Source organism: Aptenodytes patagonicus, chromosome 8, assembly GCF_965638725.1.
Source record: "Aptenodytes patagonicus chromosome 8, bAptPat1.pri.cur, whole genome shotgun sequence".
Taxonomy (NCBI): Eukaryota; Metazoa; Chordata; class Aves; order Sphenisciformes; family Spheniscidae; genus Aptenodytes; species Aptenodytes patagonicus.
The window spans coordinates 7072503-7092639 of record NC_134956.1 but is presented as its reverse complement, the minus strand read 5'-3'; the positions used below and the strand labels follow the sequence as shown (position 1 = coordinate 7092639).

At 40.3% G+C, this 20137-nt stretch overlaps 1 protein-coding gene across 2 annotated transcripts in view; it reads right to left on the bottom strand.

The window, feature by feature from the left end:
- The window catches only part of SFMBT1 (Scm like with four mbt domains 1), an 83907-nt gene that overhangs the window by 18983 nt on the left and 44787 nt on the right, over positions 1-20137 (bottom strand). Inside the window, exons 2-10 of one of the 2 annotated variants that reach the window (XM_076346152.1) lie at positions 19656-19823; positions 13208-13302; positions 8037-8277; positions 7497-7585; positions 6319-6565; positions 4686-4783; positions 3513-3614; positions 2115-2265; positions 189-271 (exon numbers count right to left, since the gene is read on the bottom strand). In XM_076346152.1, the coding sequence (XP_076202267.1) occupies positions 189-271; positions 2115-2265; positions 3513-3614; positions 4686-4783; positions 6319-6565; positions 7497-7585; positions 8037-8277; positions 13208-13302; positions 19656-19683 (1134 nt within the window). In that variant the 5' untranslated portion in view covers positions 19684-19823. The remainder of the gene's footprint in view (positions 1-188; positions 272-2114; positions 2266-3512; positions 3615-4685; positions 4784-6318; positions 6566-7496; positions 7586-8036; positions 8278-13207; positions 13303-19655; positions 19824-20137) is intronic. The other variant, XM_076346153.1, reaches the window with a different exon arrangement.

Here is a 20137-nt window from a genome sequence, read left to right as displayed (position 1 = left end):
TCTACGACTTACTTATCTAGGAAGTTGGCATGCACCTACTATGTTCACATACATTTGCACTTTAACTCTTCCATTTCCTCAGTTATCACAGGTACTTTAAGTAAAAAACATGCAAAAGGTTCCTCTCCCTGGAATCAAGACTGTCATTCACATAACAGAAGAGAGATTTTTCTGCAAGAGAACTTTACCGAAGGGAAGCAGCTCTGGGGAGCTGCCTCAGCACCACATTGTTTGAGGTAGTCTGCCCAATCGAAGTCCTGCCCAGGATAACCTAGGTGAAGAAAAAGCAAACGGGTTAGTTTAAAAGCATGAGAACAAATGACTCGTTTCAAGCTGACATGAAGTGTAGATCACTGAAATCTGTTTGGATCACTCAAGTTTGTCAGCTGACTAGGGCTTCACTGAGCCATCTGAGGTCAGCCCGTAGCATGATTCTCACATATTTGAGATATCCGCTTGATTTTCATTGCAGAGGGGCTTTTGAGCACTGCCCCACCTTGATTCCCATTTTTGACTTGAAATGGCATCAAACTAGAAGTGACTTCACAGAGAGCAATCTGAAGCGTGAATCAAGTACATCTGCTAAGCAGACAAGGGCAGCAATCAAAACACAGGGAGGTGTTTGCACCCTTTTCACAGGGTACAGATGAAATTCTGGCAAAGTTTCCGCAAGATTACTTCATTAATGTCATGTCAGCTCTGAAACTTTTTTTTTTTTAAAAACAGAGCACCCAAAATTGCTCAATACCAACATACTACCCTCTCAAGCACATATTAAATACCAAGTCATTAAAGAGAGCAGTTAGTCATCCTAAGAGGCTCGTCAAGTTTGCTAACAGCTGTAAATCTGCATACATGTTTGAAGGGAAGAGTCTTAACATGGAGTCCACCAGGAGACAGAGCATCTCTCGAAGAAAAAGACAAATTAAATTCTACTTAGAGGAAATACTTCGCTTCCCTGTGATGTAATAAAAAGCAAAGAACTGAAAGGAACTGGGTGCAGAAGTGTGCTGCCATGATAGCTTGAGGCTGGCAGTGTATTAGCAAGGAGACAGCTGCAGCAGTTATTCCAGTAGTACCTTGGAAGCACTCCCCTACAAGAGATGCCTGTGACAAGGGTTTAGGAAAGCAAACAAAATTTTAAAACTAGTCTAAGAATATAGTATTAACATGACAATCTAAAAACATTAAGTCCAACTACCCCTCAGAAAGGGCCTAACCACAGAAGGACCTATTTTCTCAGTTTTATCAGTACCAGTGGGATGCTTGAGACAATTCAGAATGCCCACCATTCCTGGGGGCCCTACGAGAAGAGAAGCTTACAATCTTTGTCAGCTCCAGTCACATGCCTAGAAAGTGAGATTTCATCTTTCTCATGCGAAATTCTAGGTAACGTTGGGTTAGGCAAAGCCACTTTTTGTACCTTACCCAAGAAAAGGCAAGAGACAAACATCCTATGCTCTTTGCTCCTCTGATGTCACAAGCAGCTAAACCGAAACATTCCGAATTCTGTGGTGGTGAATAAGAGTACTAAGTGCCTGGTTTCACCATACCATTGACATTTCTATTTTGAGAAAATGCATAAATATTTCAGCAGCTGAGGATCACTCCCCAATTCCCTTATGTCCTGAAGCAATGTTTCAGCAATCTGCTACCTTGCCTGATATGTCCTTGGAAAAAAATACTTCATTAACTTCTAAGTGATAAGATATTCTAAAAATATTATAAGACATTGGATAACAACATTCCATTTTGACCAGAAGCAAAAATCCAATGCAAAGACTACAGGCTCCTGATATCATGTTAATTAATGATGAAATCAACATTGCCTTCAGCCCTGGAACACATACTCCATTCGTTCAAGTGTTCAGGTTTTTATGCGTGACCAGCATCCCCAGCCACTGTCATCTTCTCAAATCCAGGCATGTACCCAGGAAACTTCAGTTTCAGTAACTCAAAGCTCCCGTTTCTCAGAATTTGATCTTTCTTGTTCTCTGCTTGTGCTACTACATGTAATTCTTTTGCAGAAGTGTTGTCCTAAACATAGCACTCTGGGGACTGGCAATCTACTTCCTTCAAAGAGGAGTGAGCATGACAAGCTTGCACAAACATACCTGGTGGGGGACTGAGATGCAAGCCATTCTTTAGACTCCACTGCACAGGGAAAATACCAGCACTGTTGACATGACAAATGTAAGACTGGCTGGTTGTACGCTCTGGTCTCAAGTCATCAATTTCTATCATGAAGTATTTTTCATTGTATACCTGTAATTAGCCAAAAGAGAACCATGTGGTCTTGTAAGTAGCAGACTGATCTACTACTCCCTCTCCCCCATTTTGATAACTTTCTTAAACAGCAACACTGCATGATGGAAACCCTTTACCTTGAAATACTGTGAGGGTAAAAAAAAAAAAAGAAAAAGAAAGAGAAAAAAAAATTAAAAAAGAATCTATGGGATTCATAAACCAGCAGAATCCTCTGCATTATCTGGAAACTTAACAAAAATAAGTCATAATAAAAGACAATGTATGAGCACTTAAAAAATAAGGTGATCAAGTGCTATATGAAATTTTCTTATGAAAAATGCAGAGAAATTGGAGTTTGCGATCTTATTATCATTCTGTAATAAGAAAACTGCTTATTTCAACAAGGCTGAACTGTATCCTAGGATGGACTGTCACAAGTAAAACCACTACGCTCCTGAAGTAACTAGGAGCAGGACAAGAAAATAGCAAGAAAAGTAAATGATTTTGCTTTGCTTGGAACTCGTTGCACCTTTTTAGTAATAACCGAGCATCTTATTTGAAGAATCTGTATGTTAGAGTTTAAAAAAGAGAGATCACCAAAATGTAAGATATCGTATTGAGAGACTATCTGTCCTAAAGAAAAAGCAACAGTTCCTGGAAAATATATAAAAAAAAGATTTTAAAATATGTCCTAGTTTTATGTTGTACAGCAACATTTTGGTTTACTACATCAAAGCAGGCCTTGTTTAGAACCCGTCTTTAGAACCTTTCACCTGTTTACTAAAACAGGAAGATAGAAGTTGCTCAAAACCTGATTATGTTGGGGAGTTCTCATTTCAACTTTTAAACCCATGTACAGGCCCTTGTTTGAAAACCAGGCTACTTAAACATCAGAGCTTGTACATAGTAATGGTATTAACTTTTGCAAAAAGAAACCCCCAAAACCCATCTTCAAGTAGATACTCAGATTATGAGGGATTATATCCAATTTTAAAACTCTGGGTTTGACAATTTCGGCCATTTGACCTTCTGAGCTTGTATCTTTATGGAACTTTTCCCCTACTTTCAAATGCAATGTCTTCACCGTCAGCAGTTAAGTTTTTTTTCCTGGCAACCTGTCCCCTAAGGGAGACATACAAAATACTTAATTTGAAAACTAGTTCAAGATTTTAAGATAATCAATTAATGAGAATTTCCTGAGCATTTGAGAAGAGAAGCAGCAATTGAATTGAATCTTAACACGACAAGTTAAAGAACCCTGGTACCTTGAGAACTGTAGCAGGAGAGATTACAAAAGGAGCCATTGGGTCCACAGCTTCTAACTTCATGCCTTCAGAGAATGAATGCACTCCAATCACAGGTTTATCCTGAAAAATGGAAGTATCAGAGCGATTACCTGCCTTTCTCCATCAAAAAGATGTACCTTACATAATTCAACTGAAGAGGATAACTTCAGTTTTAATTAGTTCATTCTAAGAAATAAACATGTCGGAGTACCAGTAACCTCTCTATAACGAAGAGAAAAGGCCAGCTATGCCCTCTGAGACTGACAGTTTTCTATGAGTTTTAGGAAATTGAGTCCCAAAGATTTCTTCCTTTGATATTCTCCACAAAGCAGCAAGATTTCACAATACAGGGTGGTCTGGTAAGTCAAGAGAAATTCCCCCCCCCCCCCCAACCTTCAGCACTCATCATGAGCTAATTTAAAAGAGAACTATAAAAGCGTCCATTTTCAGCCTAACAAAAACCTGCAAAACAGGGTTCCTGCTCCAGAATTATGTATATCCTGCCCTGTATATGACCCGATGCATTCAAAAGCAACAGCATCTCCTGTTCTATTCTGCTTACAGGTCCAAATGAAGCTGAGCAAAATGAACTAAGAACTTGAAGGACTAAATTTACATTCCTACTTCTCAAAACATGTCAAGGCTTTTTTTTTTTTTTTTTTAAATTTTAATTCATGTATATTTAAATTCAGAGTCATTAGTAACATTTGCTTGCACTCAGGATATAACAGGACACCTTATACAGCATGTGTGACTTTATCAGGTCACAGATTAGGTGTTACACGTTAAACTTTTCAACGTGCTCACACAATTAGAGAGTGCAGTAACCCTGCACTCCTCTAGAAGGACAGTAATCCACAAGACCAGCTGGTGAGCAACCGGAAATGCCCTTATAAAGGATCAGAACCAGGGATTTTCCCAGTATGACAACTAATGGCTCACATACTTGCGATAGGTGTGTTGTCTAACTTAACAAGAATTGTATCATAGTATGATTTTTTAAAACAGACAAAGGAAAAAAAATTAAAAAACAAAACAAAACAGCCTAAGAAGTTTCAGTAACAGTGACTGACTTCCCTGAATCATTTCTTAGGAATACAGCATTTTCATGATATCATCCACAGCATTAAACGACACATACTGTGTCTTTACCTTAAAGAGATCTGTAGGAACTGATGACTCCTCTTCCTCTTCTTTCACCTTCTTCAGGATCTCTTGCCAATCTGCTTCACTCTTCAAGGACCTAATGGCTTGAGTAAAAAGAAAGGAAAACAGTGAATGAAGTCATCTTCTTTCTTCCTCTTTTCCCTCAGAAAACACAGTTTGATTTGTGCTCCTCCAAGTGCTAAATTCACATCTGTTCAGAATCTGTGCAAATACCTTCCTTCTTAAAAACTTACTGTTTTCTTAGACACTTGGATGTATTACAAAAAGGGACTGAAGTCAAGCAGCAGTATCACCCATATGCTGCCCAGTCTAGTTTTTCTGAGAAAAAGGAGGTCACATCAACACCGAGGAAAACTTCTGGAGAAATGTATGACCAGAAAACAAATCCTACCTGGATAACGCTAGTCTGTTTTACGCTTAAGCAAACAAAAAGTTCAATAAATGTCCCACAATTCCGTCCCAGTTGCGTAAGTTACTCTTTTGGCATCTGTAATTGCAGACCACACACCTCTCTGATAGAAGAGGAACTACTTGTACCAATGCCATCACGCACAAAAGATCCCTGAAGTCAAGCCTGTGAGTATATCAAAGGCTCTTACATAAAAACGAAACAAGTCTAGTAGCTAACCAGTATTTTTAAAAGCCATTATTCACTTAAATAGTGCTGCGGAATCCACCCGCCTCGTTTCTGTCAGTGATTTGGCATCTCCCTGTTCACAATCCTGATTTCAGCAGAGATTGGTCAAGCACTAGCAAAGGCAGTATGCTCAGTCATTTCAACGGAAATTGTTTTGTTTTCCTCAGTATGATTTCCTCTTGCTGTAAGGGGAAAACATTAAAATAACACACAACAAAAACAACTGTTCTAAACAACCTGAACTTCCCCAACTAATAGCACAGAGTGTGCCAGAACCTTAGATGTACACACCTGGCTTTGCAGAAAGGCTTTAGGGTAAATGCTCAACATTTTCTAGTTTTATGCCAAGGTTTCTCCTCACCAGGAAATGTGTTACATCACTGCTCAGCTCATAAGCAATCTATTTGTGTTTCAGCCATTTTATGCCCACTTCTTTGATGACCCACCCTGACATGCACATGCCTGGAAAACATGGTAATCTGTCCCACCCTCTGCCTCCGCTTCCACACACTCATTCCCTGGGCACCCATTTTTAAGGACATTTTCATATCCAGGTAACATCTCTTTAGACAAGGCCTTATTTAGCCCAGTGCACTTGGAGTCCCAGCTGCAAAAGCTCCTGTTGAGCAGTGCTTCAAAAACAGATGACTTTCCTCCCGCCCAGGATACAAACCTACCAAAAATAACCATGAAGGCAATCCCTTCAGCTATAATAACCATGAAGGAATTCCTTCAGCTCCTCCCTTTCCACAAACAGGTGGAAAGTTTTGACAGTGAAAACCATTTAGCAACTTTTGAATGAGTGGGTGAAAAGTCCTGTAGGACTATTTACTGGTGTTTTCACTTACATTTCATTAGGTACAATATTTGTCAGATCACACACTGACCATATGCATCCAGAAGGCAGATTTAGAGCACCAAAGCAGCAGCAGTATTCTCTAGCCTCTGATCACCATATAAAAGAGGTATGTTTTGAAGTACCTGAAGGTGGTTGGAGGCTATATCCATGCTGAGCTGCCCACCCCACTTGATGAAGGAAAGGGTCCAAGTAGAATATCCATTGGTCAAATCTGTCAGAATCCTCCAGCCCTTCATATCGCAATTTAAGTCTCCCACCAACATTTTCTACCACATTGACTATCCAGGCTTCCAGGGAATCCCGAACGTTTTGCAGTTCTAGTCGGGAGCCTGGCGCAATGAGATCCAACGGATTTTTCCCTCTGTGAAGCTACAAAAAGAACACAAATTATTCTGTACAACAGACCAAAACAAATCCCATACTTCCACTTCTTTATACACATTCTTTTTGCATAAGTAAAGTATGAATACAGAAGTAAAGAAATACAGGTCCCTTACTAACACAGGACAACAGAAATGACAATGTTTAGAATCACTGGTGCTTGCATCAGAGCTTCTGCACTGCCTGTAGATACAGTCACACATTTCACTTAAGTCCTCCTCATCATTTTCAGAAGCATTATCACTTATATATTCAAGGTTTGAAAGAAACATGAATAATGTCTTTCTAAAACTGAGTCATCTAGCATACAAAGATGACTAGACAGAAAAGATACAAAGGTAAAAATGTTAGTTGTAAAGAAGACGTCAATAGCATTTTTCAAAAAACTATGTTCTGTACTTTACAACCATGCACTGATACGCGGTGCAAATATTGTTTTAAGTACAGAGGAGGGGATAAAAATTTGGTTCTTCACTAGCAAAGATGCAAGATTTAAGTGAAACAATAACCTGCCCATTAGTAAAAAAATAAATTTAAAAAAAACAGTGAAAGGAGTCAACTGATGAAGGGGACAACATGAAAGCTAGATAAAGAAAGGATTATTTCCTTAGAGCTGCATGAAGGATGAGCAGAACAGGAGGAAGACTGAAACCTAAGGGAGTTTGAAAAAGGTTTTTCTTTTGATAGCATTAATGAACAGCCCAAACCTGCAGTGACAGATATGTTTCAGGACAACACTATCAAAATCAAACACTGTAAATAGGAAGCACTAGAGAGTGGAACTTTAAGGTCAGCAGCATACTACAATGCTCCCTAAACTTAAAAAAGGAATTGAACTGACAATCTGAACAGTAGTTCCCTTAATGACAAAGGGGAAAACCAAGACAAAACCCAAGGTGCAGCACATTGCAGCACTTACCCCCTCCAGCAGGTTAGCAGGAGCACTGCATGCTCCTTTCAGCTCCCGCTGAAGGAATTCCTCCTGGTCAGGTATCTTGTCCTTGAGACCTAAGTGAAAAGTGAAGAAGAAAGGCTGTGATTCTTCCTGCCAGTTAAAGATCATTCAGACAACAAGACATTACCACACTCTTGCACTGCCTAATTCACAAGAATCTGCCACACACTCACCAGTAACACCTTAAAAGAAGAAACAAAATAACAACAAAATCTTTAATGGAAATGACAAAGCAGTAGAATTTGGTGGATGATGATTAAGATAACCACAAGCCTCTGTAAAAATAAGTCCAACTCTGAAATTAAGTTAAATCCTCTCTGGTGAAAGAGCAACCTCCTACTCTAAGTCACAGGATTTCAGAAGAACATGGCAGACAACCTCAACTTGTCATCACAGCAACACCACCTGCGCATAACAGCAATTATGAAGACTACCTGCCAGGCTTACAAAGGACAAAAGCATACTTTTGTATGTACTCCCCGCTTCTGCATACGGAGCCAATACCTTCAGGCACTTTGAGAATCTTCTTGTTCTGCTCACACCAGCCAATGGGGTGTAAATCAGCTGTCATGATATCACACCAAAAGTCAGCTTTGCGGTCTTCCCCGTAACCATCATAGCGCAAGAGGAGCAGCTGCCCACAGGTAGTAATGATGGTGGCTACCCAATAGGTGTTCTGGTCAGACTTGACAGCAACTTCTAGCTTCATACCAGGGGCAAAACCGTTCTGCAAACTTGTATCCACCTGAAGAGGAAGAAGATCATCACATTTGAGCACCTCCCAGAAACTCCATGGAACAACAGGGGGAACCATTTAGACACGTTCATTAGCAAAAAACCTCAAGCCAAATGCTATCCAGTCTCTTCAGGGAAAAAAAGTTCATCACATTACATGACCCAAACTGGAATGTATGCAGAATCATCATTAATGAAATCTCCTTTGCATTTCAGAGTATCTTTTCAACCTTAAATCATTATCTTGCAATTCATCTTCCTGCCCTGGACAATACCTCAGTCACCACTGAAAAGCTTTCCGACTCACAGCTGGGCTGTCAAGCTAGGCAAAACCAAAGGTCTAACTCAGCAACACAACTTTGACTTTTTGTGTTAAACTATGTTTTTCAACCTCCTTGGACAAAAAGCCTGTTTAAAGTACATACACGTGCTTTAGATAATGATATCACTGTCTCTTCCGCCATGCTCATTTAAGAAGGCATGAATCTGCACAAATTGCAGAATAAGGAATTTTAGTGTCTCTATCCAAGAACCTAAATAATTCCCTATGTAGCATTATTACATAAATCGCATAAAACATAAACAGCGTATGTTCTTCAGTGAACTCATGCTTTGACAACAATAAAGCACCCAATACTGTGTGCTCTGTGTGTATGAGTGTGTTGTGTGCAGGTGAGGAATCTGACTGCACACTACTCAGATACTGAAGCGTAAACATAAAAATCATAAAAAGAGAAAGCAAAACATTAAGTTTCCTAACTTAAAGTAACCCTAACTTCTCCCAGCTCAAACACTCCTGAAAGAGCAAAAGGACCCTGTTCCGCTCTCACTACGGTACATTTCTGAGCTACGCTTAATTCCACGGCCTCGGTCTTAATTAAAAATCTAACATGTCGATCCCCTGTTCTCAGCTGAATGTAACTGGTGTTTTCTTTCTTAAGTGGTTCCAGGTTCCATTTCCTCTTTGAATCAACTGCAAGAAAGGCTTTCAGTATGATGCAGATGCAGTAGATATTTTCTGGGTTATTTATTACCAGTTCTGCACTGACGGTTCAGTAACTGCCATAGCTATTATAGTCTCATCAGCCAGCACATACTGATTTGCTAAAAATAAAACTAAGAGAACCACATCAGGAAGAAAAGCATATGCCTCTATTAACTGTTCACATCCTTTACGTTAATACCCTTCATGTAGAGAAAACCCTTCTTAAGAACAAAATCAGCAGGACCCAATACCTGCAGACGTTTTGAAGTGATAGTACAGAGGTCATCTCTTACAGAGGTCATCTCTTCAAAAAGACAGTTGCCTTGCTGAAGAGCTATTATTAAAGACTTCATATTCTGATTCCTGAAAGAAAAGCCATGAGCTCGACACGAAGTCTGAGGAATTGGAAAATCTGTGCAGCTCTCTATGCCCAAACTTTCAGCAAAGCCTCCCGGCGGAGAGAGCTGCATCAACGAAACCAACAGGAACAGATGAAGTTTTCCCTGAAGTCAGGTGCATTTTTCAAACACCATCACTTAAGTTCCCCGGTGGATACAGCAGAGACCAAGAAGTTAGCACCCTCTCCTGGCAGCTGGGCAAGACGACAACAGTAAGTAGTTTGAAGCACAAAACTTAGTTTCTTTAGGCTGGCTCACTGAGCAGACTGGCTCGCAGGAGGTGCTGCAGAAGCTCTGAGAGTATTTTCTTTGGAGCAGCGGGTCTGAGAGCGGCAGCTTCCTGCTGCACATAGGGCAAGCTGAGATGTCCACAAGCGGCTAGCAACAGCACTGCTTAGGCAGCTCCGACCCCTGGTCCCTCCTTCCCATCAAGTACTATCCCCCTGTTTTGTGCCATGTCACAGGTCAGACCTGGGGATCTGACTCAGCTCAGAAGGGAGGTAATGATAAAGAACAGACAAAAAGTACTAACAGCATGCAAGAACACATAGCAAATACATGTGTTCAGATGACGTTGAACACTAAACAGGTATTAAAAATAAGTTACACACATATATAAGTTGCAGAAAGGAATTAAAAAAGAGCATTCAACAGTTCTAGAGAAAGTGTATTTAGACTTAGGGTGGGATGACAGCACTGGCATCCAGTCCAACTCCAGGTTTTTGGTAAGCTCTTTTTCCTGCTAGATTGTAGGCAAAACAGTCACTTTGATCTCAATATTGTTTAATTTTTAAAATGCAAATAAATTAAACATTAGAACACGCTTAATTTGAGGAAGTAGCTTACATTTTCCAATGCATCTTGCTCATAGTAAGAGCAAAACTTTCAGAATTAGTATAAGCATACAAATACAAAAAAGTCCTCTCTCCCATCAGCAAGTCTAGTTCTTTGCTAACACAGGCTGTTGAATCATGGATTACATGTTCTTAACCTGACCATGCACTCTCCTACAATGTGGGTTAGGTATTTCTCACCCACCACTCATAATGGGAGGCTGGTCACAGTCTCACTACTCCGATATTTAAAAAGAACCAAAGAAAAACCTTAAGCTTCCATCTAAAATTTGTTTATATTAACTAATTTAGTTATTTATACATGCCCATTTGCTCTTGTGCCAATATTATTGTTCAGCTTAGTTTTTTTCCGCTCTCTCTTAGCTCTCCTGATGGTAGATTATAAAAATATGTCATTCTAGTCAAGCAACTAGCACTGCACAGATTCCAGCCAGAGGGACCAGCAGTTGCTAGCACGGAGACATCACTGCCTTTATGCTCTCAACTGAAAATCTCTCACCTGATGTATCCTGGAATCACACCAACATTTTTTTAAGGCTTCGTCACACAGACAGACTGTCACTATCCACTGGGAGGCACTGAGGTTCTCCTCTACCTTTTCCAAACCATTACCTTCTAACGGACAGAAGAAATCCTTAGCACGTGACCTTGCACTATTGAATTTCTATTAACAGCAAGATCTAGGTGATATGACGCTGCTGTAAATATGCTCCTCTCTCTGCTTGTCAATTCGGTGTCAGCATTAACTTTCCAAAATTTTATGCCAAGCTTATTACAGAGAACACCAAAATTGGCCTCCAGACAAATTCTAAGGGAACCCTGCTAGCAAATGCCTGGCAATTCCCCTCCTGAACACGCAGGCATCTATTTTCATGCTCATTCATGACCCCCTGCGCAGCGCTCCTGGCACCCCAAGTCCCCAGCCAGCTCCCCGTGCCAGAGTGCGGAATGTGGCCAGCCAAGCTCACCAAGTGCAGCTCCTCCACCGTGCTGCCCACGAGAGGGCACCCAATGCAGCAGAAAAGGACTGGGCGACACAGCTAGGCTTTGCCCACACCTACTCACTAAAGCACTCTCCACGACAACGTTACCTGCACCAGCAAAACTGCACCGTGTTCTACACACATAGGGAATAACAACAATTAAAAATGTGGATTTTTTTTTAAACCTATTTGTATTTTTACTGACAATGGCCACAGCAATCAGACCTCTTGTTTGACACAGCTGAGTTGGCAAAGAGTGCAGTGCAGGGCTAACAAAGTCATTCAAAACATGTCTCCTGCTGATTAACAAAATATAGCTCCAACGTGAATTCAGTTGGCCACCACTGTAAAGCTGGCATTACAATTAGTTTGTATAATGTCCAAGCTATGATAGCAAGCTTCTTTAACAGAGATCACATAAGGGAAACCACATCAGAGGAGCAGACAGACTGCTCCTCGCACTGCTGCAAAATGCCATTGCTCTGATTCCATACTGCTCCCTCAATGTGGGCTGAATGGACACCACCACTCTGAGTAAGCTTGCTCTCACTAGAGCCTTAGTACACTAAGGAAAAACAAAGCAAGCACAGGCCTCTCCTCTTCAGAAACGAGATACCTGAAAGTTTATTTTGAACAAAAAGCTTACAATTACATCCCAGTGTATGGGAGAGCCTCTGCGAAGTCTATGTTTACTGTGCATCTTTACTACTAACACAACTGCCATATTTTAATAGATTCTTTAATGTTTTGCACTTCTGCAGGTTACCTTTGGACTCAAAATGCTTTGTGATCCTTCACGAACAGACCTCAGTTTGTTTTCCTGCCAATTTAAGTCTCCTCTACTGGACCTGAAAGCCTGAGCACCATGGAGTGTGCTGCCACACACGAGTCACTACCCTCACTGCCATGGTAAAAGACCCACAGCCAGTCTTTGAAAGACTATTAAATAGTAACTTTAATAAAGAGTTGGATAAGGATACAGGCTGCCAGCCTGGAAGGTGCTTCAATTGTTGGAAGACATCCAAGAGGTTTGGAAACCAGCTCTATACAGCTCACCTTCAGTGATGACCCTGTACAAGGCAGCAGACTTCACATTCAGATCTCACCCAGTGGGACAGTGCACTCAAGGATTTTACCAACAAACATTTGATTAAAGACATCCAAGGGCAAAGACAAGGGCTTATCAAGACTTCATCCTATCCATCAAGCCTGTGATCGACAATTATCCTAATCAGTTTTCTAACTACTACAGTCAAGTGTTTGGCAGAGCTATTATTTTCTCCTTGGCCTCCTTGAGAGCCACCATTAAAACCTTCTTTGAGAGCACACTTGAACTCTGCTGTTCAAGAACTATGCCACCAACTTTCTAAAGCTAGCTCCTCCATAGCGGTTGTCCAGTAGCAATCACCAAAAGGAGAAAGAGACTGGCCAGTTTGGGCTTCATGAGAAAAATCAAGCTTATCTTCTGATGCAGAAAAGACTAGGAGTCCCTTAACTTTTAGCACTTGTGCAGGGGATTACCCTGTGCTACGTACAGAGAGGAAGACGAGAAACAATAATAAAAAGGTGAAATTCCTCATTTCTCATTACTCTAAGAAACTTGATTCTAGCTAGTCTTCCAGATTTGAGAGCATCAACTCATACAAAGAAACCCTAATCATTCAGTGTATCAAAAAAACAATGTAGGAGATGGTAAGTAAACACACACTCCCTTACTCACATGTTTAAAAGACCCATGGGGGGCTGCAGTTGCTCCTGTGTCTTCTAGATACTCATCCCAATTGAATTCCATTTCTTCCACACTGGAACCAGCATCTGGAAGAGAAGCCAAACACCTCCTGTTTAGCAACCTGTCAGCTTAAGTTTTAGGCTACTAAGCACTATGGCAAAACCTGCTTCAATTCCAAATGACTGAGTACAGAAGTGTGCAGTGAACTTCATTATACATTTCAACACACAGACAACACTATTTAGCCTTTCTTTGTATGTGAAGGGCGCTTTAAGTTGGATCTGGTCTGAAAAATAGTGAGATTTTGAAGATTTTGGTTAAGCACAAATTGTTTACAATTTGTGAGAGGACAACACAGGCAGAAGAGTTCTGTATTTGTATCAACAAATATAAGAGACTCAAAACTCTGGGCACACCGGACCGTCAGTGTATTAAATTAAAAACCATCCAGGAAATGGCAATACCAATAGTAAGAGGTTTGAAAAGACTGACTAAAAAAAAAAAAAAAAAAAAACAAACAAAAAACCCAATATGACTCTCCTCTTTTCTAAGTTAGATAGTATTTATTTAGATGATATAAAACAACAAAAGCATAGAGGATTCAGGGTAGTTCTAAAGAAAACAGCTTGAGACACAACTGAAATCAAGAACACTCAAGTTAGTCACTTTAAAAAAAAAACAGCTCATAAGGTGTAACAGCTTCTTTAGACTAAGAAAATCTCATTTCTGGATGCATTTAAAGCAAAAATGCGCTAAAACCACTCAAGCCACAGTTCAAAACTCACTTAGGCTGTTAAGGAAGCACGCAGCTGTAGTGAGCCACACTACCAATTAGTCAGATTTTCTATTATTATTGTCAAGCCTGTCCCCCAGCCCCTGTCTCCCCTTCAGTTCTCGGCTCACTTCCCTGCTCCCCTCCTATTCCCTTTTTCTCCAACGTGTAACCCGCTCTGCTGAAAAGATGTCACAGCCAACACAATAGCGGACCTGAAATCCAACCTTAGTTCAGCACACAGACACATTATATTTTTCCTGCAGGCACAGTGTGGAGTGACCAGCGAGGGTCCCACCTCATGTAAGCACCATTTTTAACCTCAACACGCAAACTACAGCTTCAGGTTCAGCCGCAAAATGGGATGGCAGTGACATGACATAAAAGTAAAGCTTTTTATTTTCACTTTCAGACCGATTCTACCATCTGCACCATAGCTGTCTTTATGAATGAACACGAGAGATTTCCATCTCTCAGTACCAGGAAACCTGATACCTTGTTTATATTTGAAAACAGAGAAATCTCTGCGTATCACAAGCACCAGGAGAGCTCAGCAAAGGTTATAGGACACCAACATTTCCTACACACTCAGCTATTCCTAGGACAGGTGGCAACTGTTCTTTCAAGGAGTAGTAGCTTGAGTAGGAAACATTACATGTCCAAAAAAAATGAATGAAGTACTATTACATGTCCTTATCAGACCCGTGGACATGCTGACAACCTGCTAAGTATGCTCCACAACAGTTCTTAGTCCTCAAACAGAGAGGGGCAAATATTTGCCCAAAAGTCTAAGCTATGTTAAATCATCTACAAGTCTTGAGTGTAAAGTACGTTCATTTTATCTTCAAACTGATTGTTAAGCTCATATTTGACTTTTCATTGTAATTCTAGGAATTACCATTTCCCCAAATTCAGAAATGTATATTCAGTTAGCTTTTGTTTGCTGACTACAGTATCTGTTTTAAAGGCAGCTCGTATCTCTCCCAAACCCAATTTCATTTTGCTATTTTTAAACAACCACAGTTGGTTATATTGGCCTTTCATGAGCCTCAGAGCTCAAAAAATTCAGAGCTTGAATATAACCATCACTTTTAGGGGATAATTTTTAACTTACTGAAGAAATAGACCTAGTGAAGGACAAAAGTAATTAATTTTATTTAAAATTTTTTCAGGGAATAAAGAGGATAAGACACAGACCACAGCTGTTTGCAAATTAGGGTGGAGCTGATCAAAGCTTTGGCTGCAAGTCATTCTAAGAAAAATATAATTCCATTGCAAAATGTTATTAAAACAGATTAAGATTTCTTAAGTCATTAAAACAGCATTTTACTTTAATAGAACCATAAAAATGCTTAAGTTCACAGCTGCAGAACCAAAGTGGGAAGAAACATCAGCTCGAACACACCTATGGTCAGTGAAAACCAAGAGCGAACTTTGTCTGTTTTTTCTCCTGCCTAGAGGAAGCCAGCTCACCTTTTTCCCCTGAAAAGCACCCGGCTGCTAAACAGCAGCAACAACCCCACTTTCATCCAACTCCAAAAAGCACTTTGTATGTAAAAAGCACTATTTGCAATGTCTAATGCATTCCTGTTTGAAGAGAAACACAAAGCAACGTGACTGCTCCGTGCTTTTTAACAAGTTTGAAAGCCAAGTAGCTCGACCTGGGAATAGTACACGGATCTTGAGGCTTTCCAGCCGTGCTCTTTACCAAGCCGCTTGCAGCATCAAGTCTTCAATAACGTGTTATCATCAGATAACTGTCTAAAGGGCAGTTAAGCTCCTTAAATGAGGCACAGGTCACTTAGCGCACTGAAAGGGTCAATTAGTAACTTATGTTGCCACTTAATTGCTACAAGGAGCTCCTGAGAAAGCCAGTTTGCATGCTGCTCCAGCTACCCTTTTGCCTCTAACTACGGTTAAAACCAGTTCCCAACTGGATCAGTTACCACAGGTCCTTTGTCACTCCACTTTGTTACTCCAGGTCTCTGCAGCCTATATGTTTTCATATCCAAAAGAGCCGTTTCCTTCCGGCTCTACGCTGTGGTGAGAAGGGCTCAGATTGCTTTGTACTGTACAGTGCCCAAATCTTACCAGCACACCCAGAAGCTCTCTGGCAACTCATTTTTCACATGGCGGGGAGGGAATATCACAAATTCCTGCCTGACACTCACTGCAAATGTAATACTCTTCCTGCTTTATTTTAGGGAGTTTCATTGAGTCAGAGGGTTGGTTTTTTTTAAAACTTTTTAAAAAAGCACCCTGAACTTTTGCTGTTCCATTCATTCATAAGAGTTCAACTCAGCTTGCATTTACACTTTACTAAGGTTTTAGAATTAAATGAGACTAGGTGATTAGCCTCACACTTCAACCACTGAGCACACAGAGCTGGGGAGTTCAGGTGCTTTCCTTCCTTTAGGAGGCTGACGCAGCTGAGGGCCGTGCTTAGCTATAGGATTTAACAAATCTATCTGCTGCTTCTCATACACAGCCCTGCCACAGCTTTCCAAGTTATTTAGCACAGCACTTACTGAATCAATGCGGAACATGGAAAGCTCATTGAATGAAGCTCCAAGCAAAAATGCTGTGTGAGGTTTCATAGTGAAAGCAGTAACTTAGTTTTTTAATTGTGGCATGCAGTAGGACTACCTAAACCATGAAAAATCTCAGAAATCAAGTATCTATTTTTCAACACCTGAATGCAGAAACATTCCAAGAGCGTGGCAAAGGACCAACTCTCTGGTAAGGCTCACGCTAGCTGGAAATCTTTGAGAGTCAGAATTCAATCGCTTTTCTGGTTTTATTGGCAGGACAGTTGCAGCAGAGCAGGCCCTGTTTAAATCAAGCCTTTGATCTAGTCTGTTGGTATTTTTTGCAAGACCCTATTGCAAAGCACTGTCCTCGCGGGTTAGCAGATCCCAGGATACACAGAGGACCAGTTTAATGAAGCTACATTCCTGAGGGGCCATATGTCTGTATTAAACGTCCTGATCAGTCTGAGTTCAAACTACTCAATAAAAGAGTAAAGTTGCAAATTACTTTCTCCCCATATCCTTAATTGCTACAAGTCCTAAATGAATTCAGCTTTCTACTACATGGAGACATATTTTTCTATATTATACAGGATGACTGAGCCACACATTAGCTCAGTGGCAAAGTACAACTTTGGCAAAGGAGGGGAAAGAAACCAGAAGCAATTCTCATTTCTGTGGCCTCACCATACAACTAGTTTTTATCAGCAAAGCTTTCAAACCAAGCTAATATTTTCTCAAGTAAAATCTGAGAAGTGTCCTACAGAGGTTCTGTGGAGAACACTTATCCACTCTGGAGGTGAGAAAACAGTCTGTAAGAATATTAGAAGTTTCCTAGGTAGGTATATCACTTCCCATTTATCACTATTTCTACTAGCGTTATTGTGAACACTAACTCTTCCTTTCTGAATTTTACCATGAATTATGTCCTGCTGCTCTCTGATACATACAGGAAGAGAAAGAATACTAAATTGTACTATTCAGACACAAGAAGGTAGTGAAATATTAAGGACATTAGCCCTTAAAAATACCTGCAATGGAAACAGTCTATACTAGACTGTTTTGATCTTTGGATTAGAGTTAAATTCTCACCGCAAATAATTTTCATGCATCTTTAATGTGATTTAGTTGAAGACTGTCATATTGGACATTTAAGTACATCACACTGAAGTCTGCAAGACCTTCAATTAAAGCTAACCTAAAGGTTTCTCACCCTGAAACTTAGATGTATTTCAATCTGATTTTAATAACAGTTAATCTTTTCCATCTATACCAGCTGCAAGGCCGTGAATAAATAAAGACAGGTTGGAATTTCAGCAGCTGAGAAAGACTGTGGCAAGAATGAAAGTTGTCTTTTCCCCTTGTAGTGCAGGAGAGCATCACAACCAACAACCTTGACCACTGTCTGGGTTCTTATAGGCAGAGACCCTGTCTGTAAAAACCAAAAAGACAGAGGGGAATCTCCAAAACCTGCTAAAAATCATCAAGTGGAAAAAATGACACCAGTCAAAGAATACAAAGGGAATGTTCCAGTAGTGGTTGGGACTAGTCTAACTCAAAGCACTTCAGGAAACAAAATTAAGAGGGCACAACAAAACCAATGTGCTTATGCTTACATGGGTAGCATTTGCTGGAAACTGTCTTTGAACTCAGCAAGTAAAGCTGTCTTCAGTTATTGTTTGCTTTCCACAGCCACTTGTACTCAAACCAGGCACACAAAGGATGCTCAGGAACATAGCTGTTGAGTAATTTCAAGACAGTATCAAACCCTTCCCAACTATTCCAAAAGCACATAGAGAGGACCGTGTGACCTCTGATACTTTTTGAGGAAGATGGAAAAATATCAATAAAGGTTTTAGTACAGAGGGATGTGCTATCAGCCTGTGAATACCCCATCGCTGACCATGTATACATCTCCTTAGTGTTCTTCTCAGCTGCTCAAAGCCTCTTCTCTTTCTTACACTACATGACAGAAGTTAGCAGTTTCCACTAGCAGAGGGAACAGTATTTGCATGTGCCTGGAGACATTCTGCATACTTGTGCATGCTGCTTTCTCTTGCTTATTTGAGGATATAATGTTGACAACAACTTGACTGATTGGCTATAATTAATAATCAAAAAGCATATTTCAGCATCATAAAGCAGATGATAGCATTCTGCTAAAAGCACTGTAGATTAAAATCATGTTTAACATTTCTTCAGTGATGCTGACAGCAATTAGACTTCCATAAAGGTACAAAAACTACCAATAGTGAATTGTTCTATGAGAACAGCTGCTTGTTGGACAAGTACCAAAGGAAAGTAATACTCAGACAAAATCCTAATCCAATTGTTTACACTCGTAACTACAAATTAAAATTTACTTTATATTAACTGTACCAACACTATAGGTAGGGACTTCCTCAAGGAAAAGGAACAAACCATAGCAGACAAGTCAGAAAAACAGATGGTCCCTACCCTCGCATAAGAGTGTACAACCCCAGAACTCTTTCAGAAAGCTGTTAGTATCCCCAGACATCCCAGACTGACACTCTTCCAGCCTGGTGTTTCAAGGCAAACCAAAACCTGAGCTAATTTATCATAATATACCACTCTGCAGCAGGTTAGGAGTTGATATCCCAAGCCTATCAAAGTGAGCACACCAAAGCACATCAGAAAAACAGGACGGATTACAATGGCAGCAAACAACTTCAGTTATCTGACTTTTTAAACCAGCAGCACAACCTTTTCAAAATATTAAGAACAAGATGAAAACAAGGACAGGACAAGATAGTATTAACCACTCTGACAGACAAATGCCTTAAAACAGTAGCGTTAAAGCCACTGAGCTTTTCATAAGCCCATCTCATAGTGATACCACAAAGAAGACAGACACAGCTTCTTAAAAACACAATTACTAAGGTGAGTCAGATTTTGTTCTCCTTTAAGCCAATGATACACCCTGCTTTTGAAATAGAGCAATAACAAACAAGCCCAGTAGCCAGAATCTAACCCACACTGAAATTTGAGTTTCTCCCTGTATACAGTACACAGCATCAGACACATGCACTACGAAACATTCATTGTGCTCATCTTTGTTCCATCTCGCTCACCAAGTTTTTTGAGAATTGTTAGCCAGGGAGCTCAGCTGGACTATTACCTGCATCATACTGCTGTTCTCCATTCATCTCCACAGTAGTCCAGCGGTTATTTCGAGCAGCCAGAAGCAGGGGAATCCGAGGCTGTCACGGTTTAGTGGTCATGAGTTGCCTCCTGCCTTCGATTCTACTGGCAGCCAGGACATTCAAGAAGGGATCCTGAAAAAACCCTGAAAGGAACAACTGATAAGAAAATCTTTATCGGATTTTAACTTCTTTTAAGATACATTAAAAACATTGCTCCAGCAATAAGCCAAAAACCTTAAAGCAAACAAGGGCATCTCACTGCGTTTATGTATGTTTAGCTATTCCACACCCCTCATTTGCAGACCAAACCAATTCTAGAAAAAAAAAAAAAACATTTCCTAAATCAGTCAATTATAAAGCTGACTTTCAACACCTCTTCAGCCCCCCAACAAATCCACCCCCCTCAAAAGCTCCTTCAACCCTTCACAAGGCTAAAGAATCAGGGAACTAACCAAGT